Source organism: Amblyomma mixtum, chromosome 2 (assembly GCF_055824585.1).
Source record: "Amblyomma mixtum isolate Tamu chromosome 2, ASM5582458v1, whole genome shotgun sequence".
In the NCBI taxonomy this organism is placed as follows: domain Eukaryota; kingdom Metazoa; phylum Arthropoda; class Arachnida; order Ixodida; family Ixodidae; genus Amblyomma; species Amblyomma mixtum.
The window spans coordinates 169,257,038-169,276,247 of record NC_143013.1 but is presented as its reverse complement, the minus strand read 5'-3'; the positions used below and the strand labels follow the sequence as shown (position 1 = coordinate 169,276,247).

The window sequence follows — 19,210 nt, the reverse complement described above, 5'->3', positions numbered from 1 at the left end:
ATGCCAGGCTTTTGCAGGTATCTGTTAGAGCACAAAAATCTGTAAAAGCAAGAGGTGTAATTGCGGAAAAAAACAAACATTTATTGCATCGTTTCTTTTATTTTCTGCAATTGAAAATTTCTGCAAATTCAAAATGGAAAATCTGCAATATTCCATGGGGAATATGGCAAATATATTATATTATTATATAATATATATAATATATTATATTATTATATAATATATTATATTATATATAATATAAAATAAATATACAACTTAATTTTTGAAGCATGCCTCGTAAACTCCATATGTGCCTTCATTAACCCATTCAGGCGCCATTTTTTGTTTTGACTAAATTCAATTTCTTTTTCACCTAAGTAGTATATTCAGGCCTCAAGAAAGGGAATTTGTTAGTTTTCGAGCATGAAAGACCAGCAGGTAAGTTTTTACAGCAATGTGGAGAATTCAGCACAAAGTGTCGGATATGCTAGAAATAGTAACATCGAAATGTTCTCGTGTGTCAGGTAAATAAATACCCTAGGGATTGTGGAATCACTTTGTGTTTCGAAGATGCACATTATGCTTAAGATTGAGCGAAAACAATCGATGTTTTCAGTCGCGGCAAAGTCTATCTGTACAAAAACGGCGGACAAAGTGCTACCTAGCTCACTGTTGAGCGAAATATTATTTACCGCGTTCGCTACATGGCACGAAAAAACAACTTGTTTGCAACAAGAAGGGTGCTCAATTTCACTGAAATAATGAAATCACTGCTAGGTGCTCCAGTTTCTCAGAAAAAGCTGCAAGTTTGCCGCTTACACAGTTGTGTACAAAGCACCTGAAAGGGTCAAATAGGATGTTGTGGTTGCAGTTCACGGTCAGGTAATCTTTGGCACACTATTTAGTTGAAGAACAATGTGTGACAGATGTTTCCCGCTGCCTGAATAATCTCCCTGATGACGCCGTGGTACGCAGTCCCACACTTGTGGCCGTGCCCTCAAATGGGACGCAGCCTTCGAAGAAGTTTGCCCACCCCTCTGCCGCTCACTTTTACTTCTGGGTGCAGCTAGAGAAAGACCCCATATTGGATGCTGAGTGTTAATTGAAATTAGAAGCCTTTCTTGCCACTGCCATCAGTATTCTTTCCGAAAGAGGCCAGTATCATGACTCTTTACATAGAAAAGTGCAAGCTCAATTAGTAGAGCGACTGCTCCGGTGAAGCGGTGGTCCTGGGTTCGAACCCCGGACCAGGACGAATTTTTCTTTAACTGCGAACTTTCTGAGAAAGCTGTATAGCTTTCCTTTGTAGCCATATGGCTGTGCTTGGGTGGATGTCAATGAGTAATTACTCCCTTATTACAAGTCTACTCCACATTGGGGGATTCCCCTAAACATTTGACCAACACATACAGAGAATTCCGTTTTTATGTGTGGGAATTTAAAAAAATCCTGTGAGCAAACTACTGGCCTAATCGAGAGCAAACTTCGCTCACGGGGTAGCATATTATGGTCTACGTTATTTGAGATGTAATTAAACATCGGTACTTGCCTGCATTTCCTGAAATTAAGAAGCAACTGCGGTCAACTGCGAGAAAAGCTGTCGCAGACGAGAGCTATACGCGAGCCGAACAGCTGGTTTGACAGGGCACGCCATCTGCCGGAAGGCGAGGCAAACGCGTCGAACCAGCTGCTCGGCTCGTGTATAGCTCTCGTCTGCGACTGCTTTTCTCGCAGTTGACAGCAGTTTCTTCTTAATTTCAGGACATGCAGGCAAGTACCGACGTTTAATTACATCTCAAATAACGTAGACCATAATATGCTACCCCGTGAGCGAAGTTTGCTCTCGATTAGGCCAGTAGTTTGCTCACAGGAATTTTTTAAATTCCCGCACATAAAAACGGAATTCTCTGTATATATAATGTGCAAAAAAAGGCTCAAATCCTTTTTTTTTCTTTTTGCTGAATTATCGGGAACTGGGGGCCTTGGGTGCATGTGTTGTGGTCGGTACCAGGGTGTGGCGCCTCTAGCTCGCTGCTTCCACGGTCACCATCGTGTTGAGATCTTTTTCTGCCCTTTGCTTTCCCTCCGCCACTTAGCTCTGTGAGGACACCCCAGTAGCTGCCTGTGTGGCAGAGGATTCAACTACTCGTGATTCACTTCTCTTATTTACTTGTTTTTTTTCTTCCACTTCTTATCTCTCTCCTTCCACACCGTGGCTCTGACTGACTGTGCCATGACTGGCGACTTGTGCGCAGGAGACTGAGGCGCTGCAGACCACAGCCTCGTCGGGCAGTGAGGCATGCAAGAAAGCGGAGGAGGCAGAAAGTAAGACCTGGAAGTTTGTTCTTCACCTTTGTCCCGTAACCAGGCAGCGTTTGTGACAGACAACCGTCACCTTTTGCGTGTTTAGAGACTTGGACAGTGCAGACGAGACTTCTCCAGCATGGTCTGATGGTGTTACTGTTGCCTCTTTCACTGCAAAGCGTCATCCAATGAAAGTGACATCGACAACAAGCCGAAGATAGCCCAGGTCTACTGTTGGAGAACCCTTATGAGTGCTAGATGTGCTTCACCTGTTTGCCCCAATACGTGCGACTAACACAACAGTTGGGACCCGGTTTAAAGGAACCCTGCAACACTTTTTGAGCACAGGGTATAAACTTACTCCATTGTAATATTATGTTATCATGAACGTCTAATGCAAATAATACACTTACATGCAGCAGAGAACCCACAAGCATGCTCAAAGGTTGGTGAGCTTTCAACGGTGAACTTTTCAAAGTCGCACCCTCTTTTGTGTCACATGTCTGCTCGTGTTGGTTAAGAAATGGGTATTGGTTAGATTCATTCAGACGTCACACAGCTACAGTGGTTGTAGCCAGTCAACCACATTGCACTGACCTGTTGGGAAGCTCCGCCGCCTGGAGAATTCCCGAGCTTGTCGGCAGCCCGGTGATGGTGGGGAAGTGCTGGCCCTTGCACATGCAAAACGTGGCAAGAGGAGAGAGGAAGCCGCACAGGCACTTAAATTTAAATTTTTACTCCAGGTAATTGAGCTTCTGCAAGGCGCATTACAGCTTCAACAAGACACGGAGGATATTCATGAGGCGTATCCCAGCCATACCACAACTTTATTGAGGGGTGTTGTTGCTAGGCTCCTTAAAGTGCCTCCAAGGCTGCACTAGTAACTGCGAGGCTGCGGCAGTGGAAGACATAAAAGATTTCTGTAGTCCTACACGAATAAAATTTCCTAAATATGCCTTCTTTTGTGGAATACCTGAGGCATCATCCGTTACCAGATCAGTGGGTTTATTTAGGCTGTTTTTGATTGGGGTACATTGTTGCTTTGCACGTATTTTTCCCATTGCGCTGCGAGGTTTGCTTTAACCACCAAATTAATTCCTGAAAAACGTACCAAAATTGCCAATTTTTTTTTGCAATTTTTGGTGAAAACGACTGTTATCAGGCTTCAAATACATGCTAAAAACGTGAAACTGTTTTTCATGGACCGCTACCGCCGTCTTGTGTTGAAAATTGCAACCAACGCAATTGCCAACCATAGTCAAACCTCGATTTAACGAACACGGATATTACAAATTATTGGCTATATCGAACTCTTCGTAAATATTTTTGACTAATTCATGCAATTTCTACTTTATATATGGAACGCTGTTGGCCATGAAACAAGTATATATCGAACCCCCCGGCGCCAAACTGTGCCCGTTCGGATGGCAGGCTTCGCCGCACTGCACAAGTGACTGGTAGTGATGCGGCCCGCGTTCGCACCAAGGTTTGCACTTTCATCTTGCACTCGCCAACAGCGGTGTGTGGGGTTGCAGTCCGGCAGTCAGCACGCGTTCACGCCTCTGGCATCCATCGACAGCACCATGGCAGCAGCACCAGTGGTTGTAAGCATGCAGTAACAATCCTGCGCTCACGTCGGCTGTCGCCGAGATGGTGAAAACGGCGGCGGCTTTCGCTCTGACGTACCGCTTTCCACGTGACACGGCTGTGGTGCGGAGAAGCCACAGTAGCTGGCGCTTAACCTGCGCTTGCGGTGCTGTGCGGAGAAGCCAACCCAACTGGCGCTCGGTTTTTTGCGGTCTTTGCAATAGCCGCGAGCGTCTTCGAAACGCCACCAAAACCTGGGAAAACATCTATCCGCTTCTCTTGTAAGAATGGCCAGAATTGCTGTCCTTTCAATGACTAAATTGCGCCTTTATTTCGCGCGTTTCGGAGGAAATTTTATATTACGAATTTCGGTTATAGCAAACTGTTGCTAGTTCGCTATAACGAGGTTTCACTGCATAACTCGTCTTTGGCAATGGGAGCAGTGCAACATCGGGCCGGACGAATGTGACCGATATTGGTACAATCTCCCATGATGAATACAGCTTGTGGTTGGTGGTCAGAGGGTTAAAAGGGGTTTAATTATAATAAGGTGTGCATTCATAGCCTTCACATTCAACATTAACAGAGTTTCACACCTCTTGAGGTGGTGCCACTGAGCCGATGCTAGTCTCCTCTTGAGTGATGCCATTTCTTGAATTTTTCTTTTCTTCTCTCTTGGGAAAACTTGCCACATACAGCTAGAGGTGGTAGAGCACGCGCCAGCAAAATCTGCCCAGTTTTCGTGGCTGACATTTTGCATTTTAGCGTTGCACTTAGTGCCCACAGTGTAATGACTCCTGGTTACCGTTGATGTTAATACAGTAAACCCCTGACCCAAAGGCAGTATTTCAAGATAACCAGTTTGCCAAAATGTTTCAATGCACTGATTCTGTGCAACAAAATGTACGCCTAGCTTTATTTTTCACGGCAAACTCCACTTCACACACCCAGCGCTTAGTTGCATTAAGAGGAGCCCTCTCTAGCGGTGCAGCAGTGCTAAGTATGTGAGCTTGCATTGCACTACTGCGTTGATAAGACAACCGCTGCTGCCACCTCCGCTGTGACTCAGCAGACACTGCTACCTGTAGAATGAGGGAACAGTAGGGCTAGTTGGAGACGCCCACTCCACTCTCACTCTGCCTGGCCACCATTTCCCTGGAAAATGAACGTTGCCCTTACCCTGCAGCATTGTCAATGAATTCTCCAAGTTTCAAAGCCAGCGCTGCACATCAGCTTCAGCTGTCAGCGCAACACCCTCGCTAAACCCTCGCAAAATATGATGCGATGCAGGGTGTGAACATCGGGCATGCATTTCAGCATGCAGTTGCCGACTTGCTTGCTGGTTCCTGGCATGACCTGCGAGGCCGGGGAAACCATGACTTGCTAGCGGCCCTTTCTTTGACATTTTCTTGGGCCAAGATTCAAAATTTTGTTGGAAACATTCTGAGATCAGCAGTGACAAACTCATGGTACCTATTGCCTGAAATGAATCATTTCTTACTTAGCCAATGTATCGAGATGTGCAAATTCGAGTTAGTAAAGGTTAAACTGTATCCATTTACTTTCCTGAGCGAGTGTGTTAGTCTGGGTGACTTAGTGGCATAGATCTAAAGCCATCTGGAGAAATGTGAGCCTTAGCCCTAAAAAGAGCACAGGAGTCATGACAAAAGGAAGCTCATCTTGCAGAGATCTTGTGCACCGCAGATGGCTTCTTTTAAACCTTTCTTTTTTTTTTTGTCATCATGGCTGACTGGTTATGGCACTAGGCTGCTGACTCGAAAGACGCAGGTTTGATCCCGGCCGTGGCGGTTGAATTTCAATGGAGGTGAAATTCTAGATGCCCGTGTGCTGTGCGATGTCAGTGCACGTTAAAGAACCGCAGGTGGTCAAAATTATCCGGAGCCCTCCACTACGGCGTCTCTCATAGCCTGTGTCACTTTGGGACGTTAAACCCCGTAAGCCATAAACCATTTTTGTCATCAAGCCCCTATGTATGTCATAACTCTGTTTGTATAAAGTTCTTTCTAGGGTAGCCCTTCATGTTACTTCCATGTGTGTGTTGTGTCGCTGCGAAAATCGAGCAACAGCAGTACAGGCCCAATGGCGACTTTCTCAATGTATTTGCAGGTGGTGCTGTCTTAGGGGGCAACTGCATATGTTTTAGAAACCGACGAGCTTAAAAGGGTCAAATGTGTGGAACTTGCAGGTAAAGCATGTGAAGTCCTTTTTGGCTAGCATTTGAAATGGTGATGTAATCGCCGATTAAAGTCGTGACAGCCTTCGAGCTTCTCCGCAATGCACAACACCAAGTGGGGGGGGGGCATGATGACGTCATCGAAGGTATCGGTACATTTCCAACGCACAAACGCTTGCTTTGAAGGAAAGAAACCAACGCCATCGAAGGCATAGCCTGCCGAATGTTGTATGGCAGCATCCAACAAGACATGGCAGGGCGTGGCTGACGGCAGCAGTAATTTGAAATCATACCTTCCGTGACATCACACTGAACTTCCCCGTACTCCTGCGTTGCTTTGAGGAGAAGCTCAAAATTCAATCGTCGATTATGTCGCTATTTTTAATGCTAGTGCAAAAAAACTTGGCATGCTTTATCTACAGCCTGTATAGATTTGAATCCTTGAATATCGGGATATGCTGAAAAAGTGGTGCAGTTGCCCTTTAGGGCAGGTTAGTGTGAAGCACAGTTCAGCTTGTAGCTCCTGTCCGGTTGTCCTCATGTCTCAGCTGTCCTTCTGCCATTTTGACCTGGGACCACTTCCTGTCGTTAATACGGCCAGTGTCTTCCTCTCGCTGGCCTCGACTGTTCCGATTTGTGCCTGGTGGTCTTCGTTGGAAGCGTCTTTCTGTGTCAGTGCCCTCATGCCTGCACTGTTGGTTCCCCGTGTGCAGAGAGGGCCAAGAGCAACGAGGAGAAGTTCCACAAGATGAAGGAGGTCTACACCAAGCTTCGGGAAGAGCACATCGGCCTGCTCAGGGCGGTCAGTGACCTTTGGTGGCTTGATTGATCCTGTTTCACCTCTCCCTCTTGTAGCATTGTGTCACTAACCAGAACGGACTAGACAGGCGAAGGGGGGGGGGGCTAGCATTTTCTTGTTCTTCTTCACTTGCATATTTGTTGAATTGTCTTTCAAAAGCTTGTGCATTTGTTCCTTGATTAGTTATTAATGTAGGCATGACTTAAGTCCCAAAGGGTTGTTGACGTCACCACGTCCTAGTGAATCTTGTACTGTGAGTTTTTCCTTCGTTCCTGATTGCTTGCGCCAAGTTTGGCAGCCATGCGACATTTAATTCCGCTGCAAATTAGTTTTAAATTTGGCAGTTTCTGTGGCCTCAGTTCAGACAATTTCTATGGGCAACACAACATCGTCACAAGCATTCACTGCACATTAAAGGGACACTGAGGAGAAATTGAAGTTGGCTTGTATCGACACAATACCAGCTCCTGATTACAAAAACGCCACTCATACTGACAACAAAGCTCTTGTAACGTAGAAAAGAGCAAGAACCAAAATACAGGTATCGCCGCCACCGGCCAACTCGCAAGTACAAGCGTGATGACGTCATAGGACAAAGCAGTGTTGCTAGGACCAAAGGTTCTAGCAACTCTAGGACCCGAGAAGCCACAAATCACTGAGGCGCAGCCAATGCATGCGCAAATGTCCTTGACGTCGCCAGATGGCGCCACGTGCCCAGCAGCTACGCGCGCTCCTGAAGCATCGGGACCAATCAGCGCCGGCTCACCGACGCTAGGCGGGCTCCTGGTATTCCGCTAGCGGTAACAAGGTACACGGTATGCTAGAGGTGTCTATTTGCGAGAACTTCGTTGACGACTTCGAGAACGAGATCCATCGTAACGCTGGCAAAACGCCGGTGCAAACGTAAGCGAAGCGACTGTAGCGACGGCCGCAATAGCCGATAGATGCCTTCAACGTGCGGCCGGCGGTAGCTTTCTTTTCGGCTGCTGCTAGGCCGCACTGCTGGCCGCCAGAAATCACGGAGTCTGCGGAACGTCATGCGCACGTCATGTTTCACGTCACTTAGTCCTGTGTCGTCATAAGAGAGTCCCAAGTTTGAATCAGAGCGGCGGGAAAAACTTTTTCAACTTCGAATCCAAATTTCTTAGAAATAAATGCATCTTTCGCTGCTGGCCAAGTGGCAACAAAGCCATGACATGCCGAACTATCGGATTTTACTATGAAAAAAATATTAATAGTGCTCTCCTCAGTGTCCCTTTAATACCCACTCCTGCTTCACTAACAGAATTTTGAAGCTTGTCGCGGATGTGTGTTAATTGTCAGCGCGCCTTACAAGCAGCAGTTTTGTGGGATAAAAATCGCACGTCAGTCTCGCCACCGTTTCAGATGCACCTGTGCATACAATAATAAGTGCTATGATGTGAGGACACCTTGGGTAGAGAGTGCAGTGAAAATGTACGCTTGTGGTGACCTCCTCCTCTGCGTGGAATTCTGCTAGAAATGTCTTCACAGTAACCAAGTTCACAGTAACCTTGCCTTGGGTTTGTTGGAGGATCCACGTGTGCAGACCATCGGCATGCAACTTGAATTGCATTGTAGCTCCTTCGCTTGCGAATAGTGTACCGTTTAACAGTGCAGGGTGCACGTGAAGCACGCTGCAGTGAGTTTGATAAAGGCGACATGACGAATTGAAGTTGGCACCAGAATCTAGCCTTGAGACAATCTGTAATTCTACTTTAAAGGTAACCTTTTAAAGATGGACCCCAAATTTTTTTTGTTCTCTTGCTGGTAAGTTTCTCATAAAATTTAACATGCAGCCCTTTATTGTTGCGAGGCAGCTTGATGTTGCCTCAGTTCTTCTTTTGCAACTTACTTACTGAGCACTGCAAAAGAGGGCAGGCATCATCTTTCACTTTATATATAAGTGTGCCGATAACAAATTCACTCATGCACACGTGCACACACACGCACGTGCACGCGCACACACAGACACAGAGAGAGAGAGAGAGAAAAACCTACTTACACACCTTGAAAATCTGTTACACAAGTCGTGGTTGTTTTCCTGTTTGTGTCATTCAATGAGTAGTGGGCAGTCAGAGCAGCAGGTGGGGTATCTGGACACTGAGACGCTCTAGTCAGAGGCATATCTTGAGAGAATTCTTGCAACAGATGGGTTGCTCCTCCTGATGTGACTTGCTTGCTGGGACATTTCTTGCGCGATGCTGACTGCTAGGAAATGGTGTCTCTCTCTCTCGCAGAAAGCGGAGATAGAGAAACAACTTGCATCTGCAAAAATGGCTGCCGAGGGTGCTGAAAAAGTGCGTCAGGTGAGCTCACCACTTGTTTTCTTTTTTGTTTCTTTCTAGAAAGCAAGGGAGAGTATACAGTGGAACCTCGATTATACGTTCCCCGGTCATGCAATGACCCGCATTTTACGACGAATTTGTGCGGTCCCGGCAAAACCCCCATAGAGACAATGCATTAAAAACCTCGGTTATACGACGCAAATTTTAGAAGGACCCCGCTTCGTACGACGGCTGGCTCGTACCGTCCGTCAAAAAAGGTCATCAGCAAACGCAGGCCGGGATGTACCGTATTTTCGCGATTCTAAGCACCCCCCGAATCTAAGCACCCCCCCTATTTTCGGAAAAAAATTTCTGAAAAAAAACTTTGCATGCGAATCTAAGCACCCCCTTTTTTTGCGCGGAAGAGAGCGTTGCCGAGGCCGCCAAGTGCACTTGCTGTCTTTTTCGTCGAGCCTGTGCAGTCGGAGTCCTGAGGAGGCGCGGCCTGTGCGTTGTTGTTGTTGTTGTGACTCAGAGAAGGATGAAAGTTGTGACTGAGAGAAGGATGAAAAGGAAATTGCACAGGCCTGCCTACTGGCTCGAGCCAAGCCACCACCGCTGCCAAGTGCAGATAGAGGGGAGTTAAAAGATCAGAGGAAAGATAAAGAGAAAAGATAAGACTCCCATCGCAGCAACAAATGCGTCCGCTGCTGAAAAAACAGATAAGCTACAACTAGCCCAGCTTTCCATTCTGTTGAGAATATACAGTCAAGTCCACTTATAACAATACTGGTTATAACAATATATCGGATATAACAATGGTCGGTCATGGCACCATCAGCTTTGCCATGTGTTCTATGGTAAAATAAACTGCTTATAGCAATGCTGTCAAGGCACATTATTGGTTATAACAATTAAATCTGGTAATTGAGTGTCAACCATTACAGAAAAAGAAAGGAAATGCTACAACCACACCAGCAAAACCATGCTTACAACACAAAAGCGTGCATGTGTGGGGCCGACCAATGGACTAAGCTGGCGCAGCAACGCCACGAAAGCAAAAGAGGCAGGCGTCATCGCGTCAGGAGAGCTGCTGCATTGCTGCATTGGCTACGCACGCCATGCGTACCCCTAATCAGTCAGTGCAGTGCGCGTGCATGCAGCCAGCGCGGTTTTTCTCTTGTCAGCTGTCACCGCACCCTTGGTTCTGCATGCTTCTTGAATTTCCCATAAGAATAGCTTCCAAAAAGCCGGCTTGATTCCTGTGACGTGGAGGTGCGCAAAGCTCCCGGTGGCGCAGTGATGGCGGTGCTTTGGTCATTGGTGAATGGTGAACATTGTTCCGGTTCCCTGAAGTTCGATTTAACGAGCTTTTACAGGCAATAGAACAATCAAACCCCTCTGGGTATTTACTGTCAATAAATGCTCTGAAGTTTGTCATCCTTTTCTTTTTTTTGGCACAACCCTGTTATAGCAATTATTGGTTATAACAATGGTATTTCCATGGCACTTGAATATTGTTATAAGTGGGCTTGACTGTACTACCTTTCTTCTTATTTGGGGCAGCTGTGTTTTTCCAGCACCTTTGCTGCCATGAGGTAAAACAGGAATTCAGGGGCCAAAAGAAATGGATATTTTGCTTGTTGGCACGGCGCAAAAGGAATCTGCTTATTTTTTTTTTCTTTTTGCCCTTTTGTTTTCTTACAGGGCTGCCGAGGTTTGGGGGGGCGGATGAAGGATGTGATTGGTGTGTAACAGTGAATGTCACTGCTAATGTAACTACAGTCGGGCCAGCTGAAAATGCACATGGCTGTCACGTGCCGTTCGTTGGTTATGTCTTTGGTTACATCCAGATGTTTGCAGTAGGTGCTTTGGTCATAATATAGATGACAACCAGTGTGCAGACTTTGGTGGTGCGCTGTCTGTGCGATATCCATGAGTTGCCACTAGGTTACCTAGCTAACAGGCTACGCTGCCTGTTTCCGCTTTGGTTAGGAACAGTGCGAGCACCTCGCGCATCATGATCAACGGGGTGATCGGCGCTGTGCATTTAGGCCTAATGCGTCATGCGATGAAGGGCCGGTTTTAATTATGGAATGAGTGCAAGCCAGACATGAAATATGCACCCACCAACATGGTTATTTCTGCTTTTACAGCACTTAGGTTTTACCGAGACGCTGTGTTTGCATCAACCGCATAGTGGCAGCATTTCGCAGAAGATCGCGCCAACATTGCATTTGGTTGCAGCGGTACGCTGGCAGCTGGTTTTTGCACACAAAAAACGTTCCAAGCTCTATTCTTGGCTGGAGTTTAATTGTGGGCCCAATAAAGTGCAGGGGTGCTTGGTGAGATGAGCATGAACACACAGTGCAGGAGAGAAAGGGCTTCTTTTTGGGCGGCTTCTGTGCAGTGGTAATGATGATGAGATGCAACTGCCTATACATGTTCTTGGCTGGAAGCCATACGGTCGCGCAGGTTTGATAAAGTAAGTGCTCATTCTTTTTTGCCTTATGACATTTAATCTGTGTTCTAAGGAATCTGTGACCTATGCATGCAGCACTGGCGATAACTTGGCGTAACTGACGAATGCGCTGCAGTGTAGTATGAGATCACATCTCTTCCTGTAGTTTTTATTCAGGCACAATAAAATCGTTTTATGACCTGTGTGAAAATGATCCGTGTTCGGAGAGAAAGACAAGCACCATTAGCCACCCGTCAATATGAGGCTCCTTCTTTGTTACGAGGTCATTTCCCGAAGCAGCCCATCCTCACAGTCAGGTGCGCGGAAGCCGAGGTGATTTTGCGCTGCAACCGGACCTTTTAATTGTTTAGTACGAGAGCACTGCTTAACGAGGACAGACCCAACTATGACTCTTGAGTGAAGCCTTGGAGTAGCTCAAGTAAGCTCGGGTTAGTGCGAGGACTGTCGCACAACCTGCAGCCAACGGGAGGAAGCTCGGGTAAGTTTGGAGGAGCGTCGTGCCAGCTGTACACAGTGGGAGGGCGACCTTGAGGGTGACCTTGGCCCAACTTAGCATAGCAATAGTCCATGCTGCAATAAAATAAATATTGCCGCGACTGTGTTTCGAACTCTCGGCACGAAAGCACGATGATATCTCCGCAGCCGATCTTGTCTCGTGTTAAACTGCAGCACACTCACACTGTGCAATGCAGGTCGCCATCTTCATGAGCTTCCATCTGCGTTGCAAACAGATCAGATCAGCTTAACCTCGGATCAGAGCGTAACCTGAGTCTAATATCGTCACCAGGCGTACCGACGACGCAGCAAGGCAAGACCATAAGCTAACCAGGTTAAACGCCTGCGTCTGTGTATCTACTCAGTTTCACTATGTTAATATCCTACCACTTTTTTTTGTCTTTTTTTCGCATAACGCGTGCCCTTTTCGTGGTCATCTAATGAAAACCTTAACCAGTATCGATTTTCATGCGGGACCACCATGAATACTGTGTAGTGTGCCCCAGCATGTGAGCTTCTGGTGCCTGCGTGTTCGCTGTACTCGAATTTTGTGTCCGCACAAGTTCAGTTTATCTAATGTGCAGTGCAATAGCCCTAATGTACTGGTACATCATGGCATTAGCTTAGTCCCTGTTTGTACTAAGCAAGTGTGCGTTAAAAGGGGGCCATTGGAAGTGGTCTTGACTGTATACTGGTGAGTCTTATTAATTCAAACTCCTGTCTTATTCAAGCTGAAGCTATGGCCTTGGTGATATCAACTATAGTAGAAAGGCTTCCCTTAATTCAGACTCTGCATCCTTCAAACACATTTCCTGTCCTCTTCAACTTTGAGTGATCAGGAGTCGATTTGGAGCGAGGTGTACGAGAATGCCAGCAAAGAGGTGGTGGTGGTGGTGAAAACTTTTTAATAAACAAAAGTAGAGTTTGCAGACCAAAAATGGCCCTTTACATAGGTGGAGTCCTTAGTCCGGGACCCCGCTGGACAAAGTCGCTACTCGCGCCCGTTGGACTAGAGCCCTTTGAGACTCCAGCCCCGAGCTGTTGAGCAGGGCTGCCTCCCATGCCTCTCGGGAAGGGAAGGATTCTTTTGACAGGCCCAAACCATGTGGAAAGTATCGGATACTTCCCCACAGTGAGGGCAGCGCCCATCAATTTTGGGGTCGAAATGTTTCGCTATTGCAGGACACAACAGAGTGTTGGTCTGCAAGTGCCTCAGAGTTCGCTCATCAGCTTTACTCAGGCCCTTAGCAGGGACCGGGAAAAGCCGATGGCGTTCGCAATAGTCCAAAATTTCTCTGAACCGCAGAAGCGGTTGCATAATCTCCGAGCCGGAAGAGCCTGGATGAGGTGCCCGGTAGGTAAGCGCTCAGGCAGCCGCGTCCGCAGCCTCATTACCTCTAACGCCCTGATGGCCCGGAGTCCAAACTATGCGTTTGGGCGAAGGGTCCGATTCCCTCACTGCGCGCTTTAATATACTGTAGGCTAAAGGTGAAATCTCGCCAGCCAGGTAGTGTTGACAGGCTCGACGCGAATCTGTCACGATTACCTTTGAATTCAAGTCCGAGGCGGCAAGCGCACTGGCTACTTCCTCAGCCTGTGCTGAATTTCGAGCTCGAAAGGACAGCCCGTTAACGCATTGATCCTGGTGAACTACTGCGGCCGTGTAGAATCCATTGGGAGACGGCCCTGCTACGTCAACGTAGTATACACCCTGTCTAGATCCGTGTTGGTGTTCGAGGGCCCGAGCGCGCGCCTCTCGTCTGCCTTCGTGTGTATGTGTGTCCATGTTGCGCGGGAGTGGAGGGACCCAGAACTTGTGACGCCATAGCTCCGGAATCCGACACGTCTCATCTGGAGTGCACTCGTGTTGGATGTGCAAGCGGTCTAGCAGGCGGCGCCCGGATGCGTCTGCGAGAGTCGCGTATATTGGTTCACGAGGTGGGCCTCTCGTAACTCCTGGTAGGAGTTGATCACCCCCAACGCCGACAACTTAGCATTGGAGGTGGCCACTGGGAGGCCCAGTGCTCGCTTTGTAGCCTTCCTAACGATGGTTTTGATTCTCATTTCTTGTTGCTTTGTAGTGCGAAGGTAGGGAACGGAGTAGAAGATCCTGCTGGTCATGAAGGCATGGACGAGCCGAAGCGCGTCCCTGCCTCGCAACCCGCCGCGCTTGTTAGAAACGCGATGGATCATGCGTTCGCCTACGCGCTTGAGTTTGGCAATAGTGGATTCCGGGCTGAGCCTGTTATGGATGAACAGACCCAGTATGCGGAGCTCCCCGACCTCTTTGATAGGGCCTCCCGTCAGAGAGATTTGCAAACTCGTGTTGTCTTTAGGATTGGATCTGATGTGCAGAAGTTTCGATTTTGCGGGAGCACATTGGAGCATTGGAGCACTAGCAAAGAGGAGGACTCCCAATGAACTCATGTTTCTAACGAACTTTTTTTTTTTTTACTTTTAATGTATTGTAGTGTACTTTACTCTTAGTGCAGGTTGACAAGCTAGAGAGCCAAATCCACCGTTCACAAGTTGAGAAGGCACCAAGTAAAGACTGTGCAGTGATTGGCTATATTTGTTCGGAGTGGGTAGGAGGCTGGAAGTAGTCATGAACTCATGGCTTACATGGACTCATGGTTGCTAGCCATCCTTTGACTTTTCTGTCCAGAACAGTCGCTGAAGAATTTGCGCTATCACGAATCGAACCTTGAACTGCGCTGTTGTGGCACTTATCACATGGCACTTTTCGCTGTGCAGGACCTGGGCGAGCAGCTGAGGCAGGCTCGTGAGGAGAAGAGGTCAGCCGAGGAGCAGCTGGGGGGACTGGCAGCACGGGGGGCCGAGGCTGAAGCGGTCGCACGGGACAACCACACCCTGCGGGAGAATGTTCAGGTGCGCTGCCACACGTGTGTCACAAGATGTGCTGTCCCGCGCTGTTACTTTCAGCGGGGCTTTCCTGCAACCTTTAATGGGGCAGTTGAAGGGTACCAAGCCCGAAAGAAGACTGCTGTCCTTTGATACTTGCTTCCATAGTGGCAGACGTTGTGCTCTCGGACATCCGTGGACATCGCTGTGCATACTGTCGATGAACAGTCAGCATCAAAAGCTCGTAATAGACCTTATGCGAAATGCACTGCCATCTGGCGGTCGCCGCGCGCGATCCGCCATGTTGGAGGATAGCCGCCTGATTCACAGCACGTACTACGCTCGTCGCACGCGCTTTAGTTTCACCGTCCTCAGTATGCCCACATATTGCTTAGTGCCTTGCTGTACGCAGAAGGGTCACAAAGACGCCCAGGGAAAAAAAAGGCAAGAGGGCTTGATTTGAGCGCATTTCTATTTTTGAACTGCGATCCCCCGACATCGGCGACACAACTGTTGCAGTACCGTCGCTACATGTCGAGACGTCGCGAAACACATTTCGTGATCGCCATGTAGCAAATGAAATTAGAAATAAGCTTTGTAGGCACGAAGAAAATATCACACAAAAGTAGTTTTTCTCCTGCGATTGCCCTGAAGTGCTGCGATTATCGGCCTCGCAATAGAGTAATCGTGATCAGCTGTTCAGTGGTACCGGTCGCGCTTTGTGAGAACCGTCACTCCTAGCGTTATCCGCCGCAGCGATTTCACATGTTAGTTTTTAGTGCGAATATTTGTTTCGACGGAAACACCAGCAAGGGTCAAGTGCCCGTGGCACGGAACGTCAGTCAGTCAATTGTTTCAGTTAGACCAGGGAAAGGTGCCTATTTTGTGGAGCGACGGCTTGATTGCATGTAGTGATTTCACTTAACCGGCCGGTTTTCACGAAACCTTGTTTTGTTTAAAAAAAAGAAAGGACCGTAAGGGAAGCCGCTCAAGCGGTACCATAGTTCCAACTAGTAGCGGGAATGCATAACGCATGTAGAATCCTCCAAAAATCTCAGTGCACAACGGCTTGCTCGTCGTGGTAAAGCCATAGACACTGCTGCATTCACGGGCTACGTGTTTTTAACGGCGATAGTCCAAGAATGGTAAACAGTTGTATAGTGGGGTCGTGCGAGGACCTAGGGGTCTACAGTGAAAGCTCGTTAATTCAAAACTCGATAATTCGAATTTTCGGATAATTCGAACTACACTACTTGGTCCGGCCAAGCTCCATAGAGATCTGTGTATAAAAAAGCCCGTTAATTCGAAAGCGAATCGGTTCCGTTACGGATAATTCGAACTACGCGCCACCGCGTCTGGGCGGCTTGGCACACAGCATGTGGCCAAAAAAAAAAGCACCTCCTCCGCATAGTTAGCTGCGTACGAAACGGGGACAGAAGATGGAACTAGATAAAACCTTGGAAAAGTGGGTAAAACTTAAATGGCACCATCACCGGCGGCGCGGTGGCCGGCGGCACCGGAGGGTAGGGAGGGGTTGGCGACCGCGCTGGCGGCTGCCTACCCTCTTTTCCGCGCAACCTCCGGAACTCTCATCTAAATACTCGTTAATTCGAGCCCTGTTAATTCGAAAATACGGATAAGCAGTCAGCGCGGTCCCAGCCAATGCCCATGAAGGCTATGACTTCGGACCGGCGCTACAAATTACGAGCGAAAAAGTTTTTTTTTTCTTTGCGAGTGTCGTCCATGCTTCCACCCATCGGTCACGCCAACGGAAGCACGCGCTCAGCGCGAACAAGACGCCGGCTTTTGAGAGGCAGTAGACGGCGTCCGCCCCAATCGCCCATGGCACATAAGGCGAACATACTGAAAACGAGGCTTGCACAACCGAACAAGCGCTGGCACTCTGCCAAAGTTCGCTTCCCCCTTGCTGGAGCAAACCCCCCCGCCTAAGAATCTGAAAAAAAAAAGCGGCAGTCGTTAACGCTTCCCTCCGTTTGGCACCGTTAGGGCGCGCCAAGATGCTGCGCAGCGATAAGCCCACAACGCATTTCTTGGCGGCGCGCCAAGATGCTGCGTAGCGATAAGTGATTTTATCGCTGCGCAGCATCTTGGCGCGCGGCCAAGAAATTCGTTGTGAGCCGTGACGGTGCCAAACGGAAGGAAGCGTTAACGACTGACGCTTTTTTTTTTTTCAGATTCTTAGGCAAAAATCGGGGGGGGGGGGGGGGGGGGCATTATGTGAGTGGGTTCGTTACGCGAGTAAATACCCTACATATACCGTAATGCAAATGGTTCTTGTCGGTTTTTTCGCGGCCATTCGATAATTCGAACATCGGATAATTCGAACTTTTTTCCCGGTCCCGTGAAGTTCGAATTAACGAGCTTTTACTGTATATGCCCGGTAATAAAAATAACGTGTTTTCTTTCTCTGGCTAGGGCACTAGGGCAAACTAGGGGCTCTGGGCGCTAGAGCACTAGGGCAAACAAACAAATGCTGTATGAACTTTTCAATTAAAATGAAAAGCGTCGCATGTCGACAGGCCACTTTTTTCGACACTGCCAACATGAGCGTGAAGTTTACTATCGTTCGCTTTTGGTGTCGACGCAACACACAGAAAACGCTACCACAACAGCAGCAATTCAAGCGGCATGCCCGTTCGCAAAAAGTATCCAATCAAATAAAAACTGACTCAAACTAGACTGAAATGCGCACATTTTTAGCCGTAAACGAAAATTACACTTGCTTCGTACATTTCTTGGTGTTCAGCGCCGGCAAACTGACATAGGACTCCGTGAAAAACTTCTATCTACGTACCCGGTGGCGTTCGGAAAGTGTTTTGGACGCGTAGTAAGTGTCTGCGAAGTCTCTTGGAAACTTGGGCAGCAGAAACAGGTCGACTGACCATTAAGTCATGTTTACAGGCTCAAGTGACAGGAAATAAGATTTTCGAGCCAGCACAGCGGTAAGGAAGCTAACGCAGGGCACGCCTAAATCCAGAGAGCAGAGGCGGAACGAGCTTCAGTCATCCTCCAACATGGCGGATTTCCGCTGGTTCTTCTTTTCTCCGATAGATGGCAGCAATTTTGCATAAGGTCTATAGGCAGCTAATGTTTTTGTTTAGAGAACACGCAGTGCTTCACACAGGTGCAAGCGAAGAGAGTGTAAGCACTAGAGTGTAAAGTGGTAACGTTACCGTGGTTACGAGTGAATGCCAGTGTCATTTTGTGGTATCATTTTATCTCTTTTCTTTCAGAGCAACACTGAGCGTTTACTACTCATTCTTTAAGGAGGAGTCAAGCAAGTACTGACACAAGGCACTGCCCTAGATGCACCTTTGCCATTTAGCTGCTGCAGTTGTGTGTGCAAATGCACCAGGGTAACTCGTAACTGGCGAGTTCAACTGAACACGAAATAAAGTGCATCTTCTCAAGTTGCCCCCCCAACAGAACAGGATGTAATGTTCAAAGCCCCAGGACCCGTGTGTGTAGTGGCAGGAAACGCACGCCTAACTGACACTTCAAATGTTTGCTGTGTGGGAAAGTAACGGGAGCAGTGGGCCAGCAAGTGTGGGCTGTCCGGAGCATTGTGCTTGGCACAGAGGAGCGTTCTCTGCAACTGCTTGTTTATCGTAGACAGATTCAGTGGATGCCAGCGCGGTTAATGGCCCTGCACGTTGTTGTCGGGGGCCGTGTACACACTGTGTTCTGCAGCAGTGTGACCTGTCTCACTGTATTGAAGCCCTGTGCACCGTGCCGCCTCTTCTTTCTCTCTGCCCCCACCCTCTCACGCTTGCCTCGCTTCTTGCACCAGGAGTATGTGCTTATCACGGTACGTGCTGTCCACATGCTTACTGCTCTCTCCTTCCTGCATGCCCTGTGTCCGGTTGTCCGCAGCGGCAGTTGTAGAGGTCCTGTTTCCACATGGGTGTAACCGAGATGGCTGTGCTTCCTTCTACCGCAATTCAGAATCGTGGCTTCCTGGGGCCACGGTTCAAGACTGAATTGTGGCCCCTGTTCCTTTCATTGGTGTTCAAGTAGCTTTTAAGCGAAAAGCTACACTAGTCTGGTCAACACCGGGTCTGGCGTGCGCCGTGATCAATTTTAGCCACAGCTGCGCGTGCGCGAGTTCGCCGCATGACGTTACTGGAGAGGCGCAGGTGGTCAGCGGAGCCGCCATGAGCGCGGCTCCGTCGGTCGACCTTCGCCGTCGTTCGCGCACT

General features: G+C 48.2%; 1 protein-coding gene across 3 annotated transcripts in view; it reads left to right on the top strand.

Annotated features, from left to right (window-relative positions):
- LOC149361529 (huntingtin-interacting protein 1-like) overlaps positions 1-19,210 on the top strand; it is a 121,026-nt gene that overhangs the window by 44,337 nt on the left and 57,479 nt on the right. For 2 of the 3 annotated variants that reach the window (XR_016288965.1, XM_089572700.1), the window contains exons 14-18: positions 2,238-2,307; positions 6,781-6,869; positions 9,125-9,193; positions 14,883-15,017; positions 18,802-18,819. Coding sequence is in view for 2 of the 3 variants with exons in the window: in XM_089572700.1 (XP_089428826.1) it covers positions 2,238-2,307; positions 6,781-6,869; positions 9,125-9,193; positions 14,883-15,017; positions 18,802-18,819 (381 nt within the window). In the remaining variant the exon portion in view is untranslated. The remainder of the gene's footprint in view (positions 1-2,237; positions 2,308-6,780; positions 6,870-9,124; positions 9,194-14,882; positions 15,018-18,801; positions 18,820-19,210) is intronic. The other variant, XM_089572701.1, reaches the window with a different exon arrangement.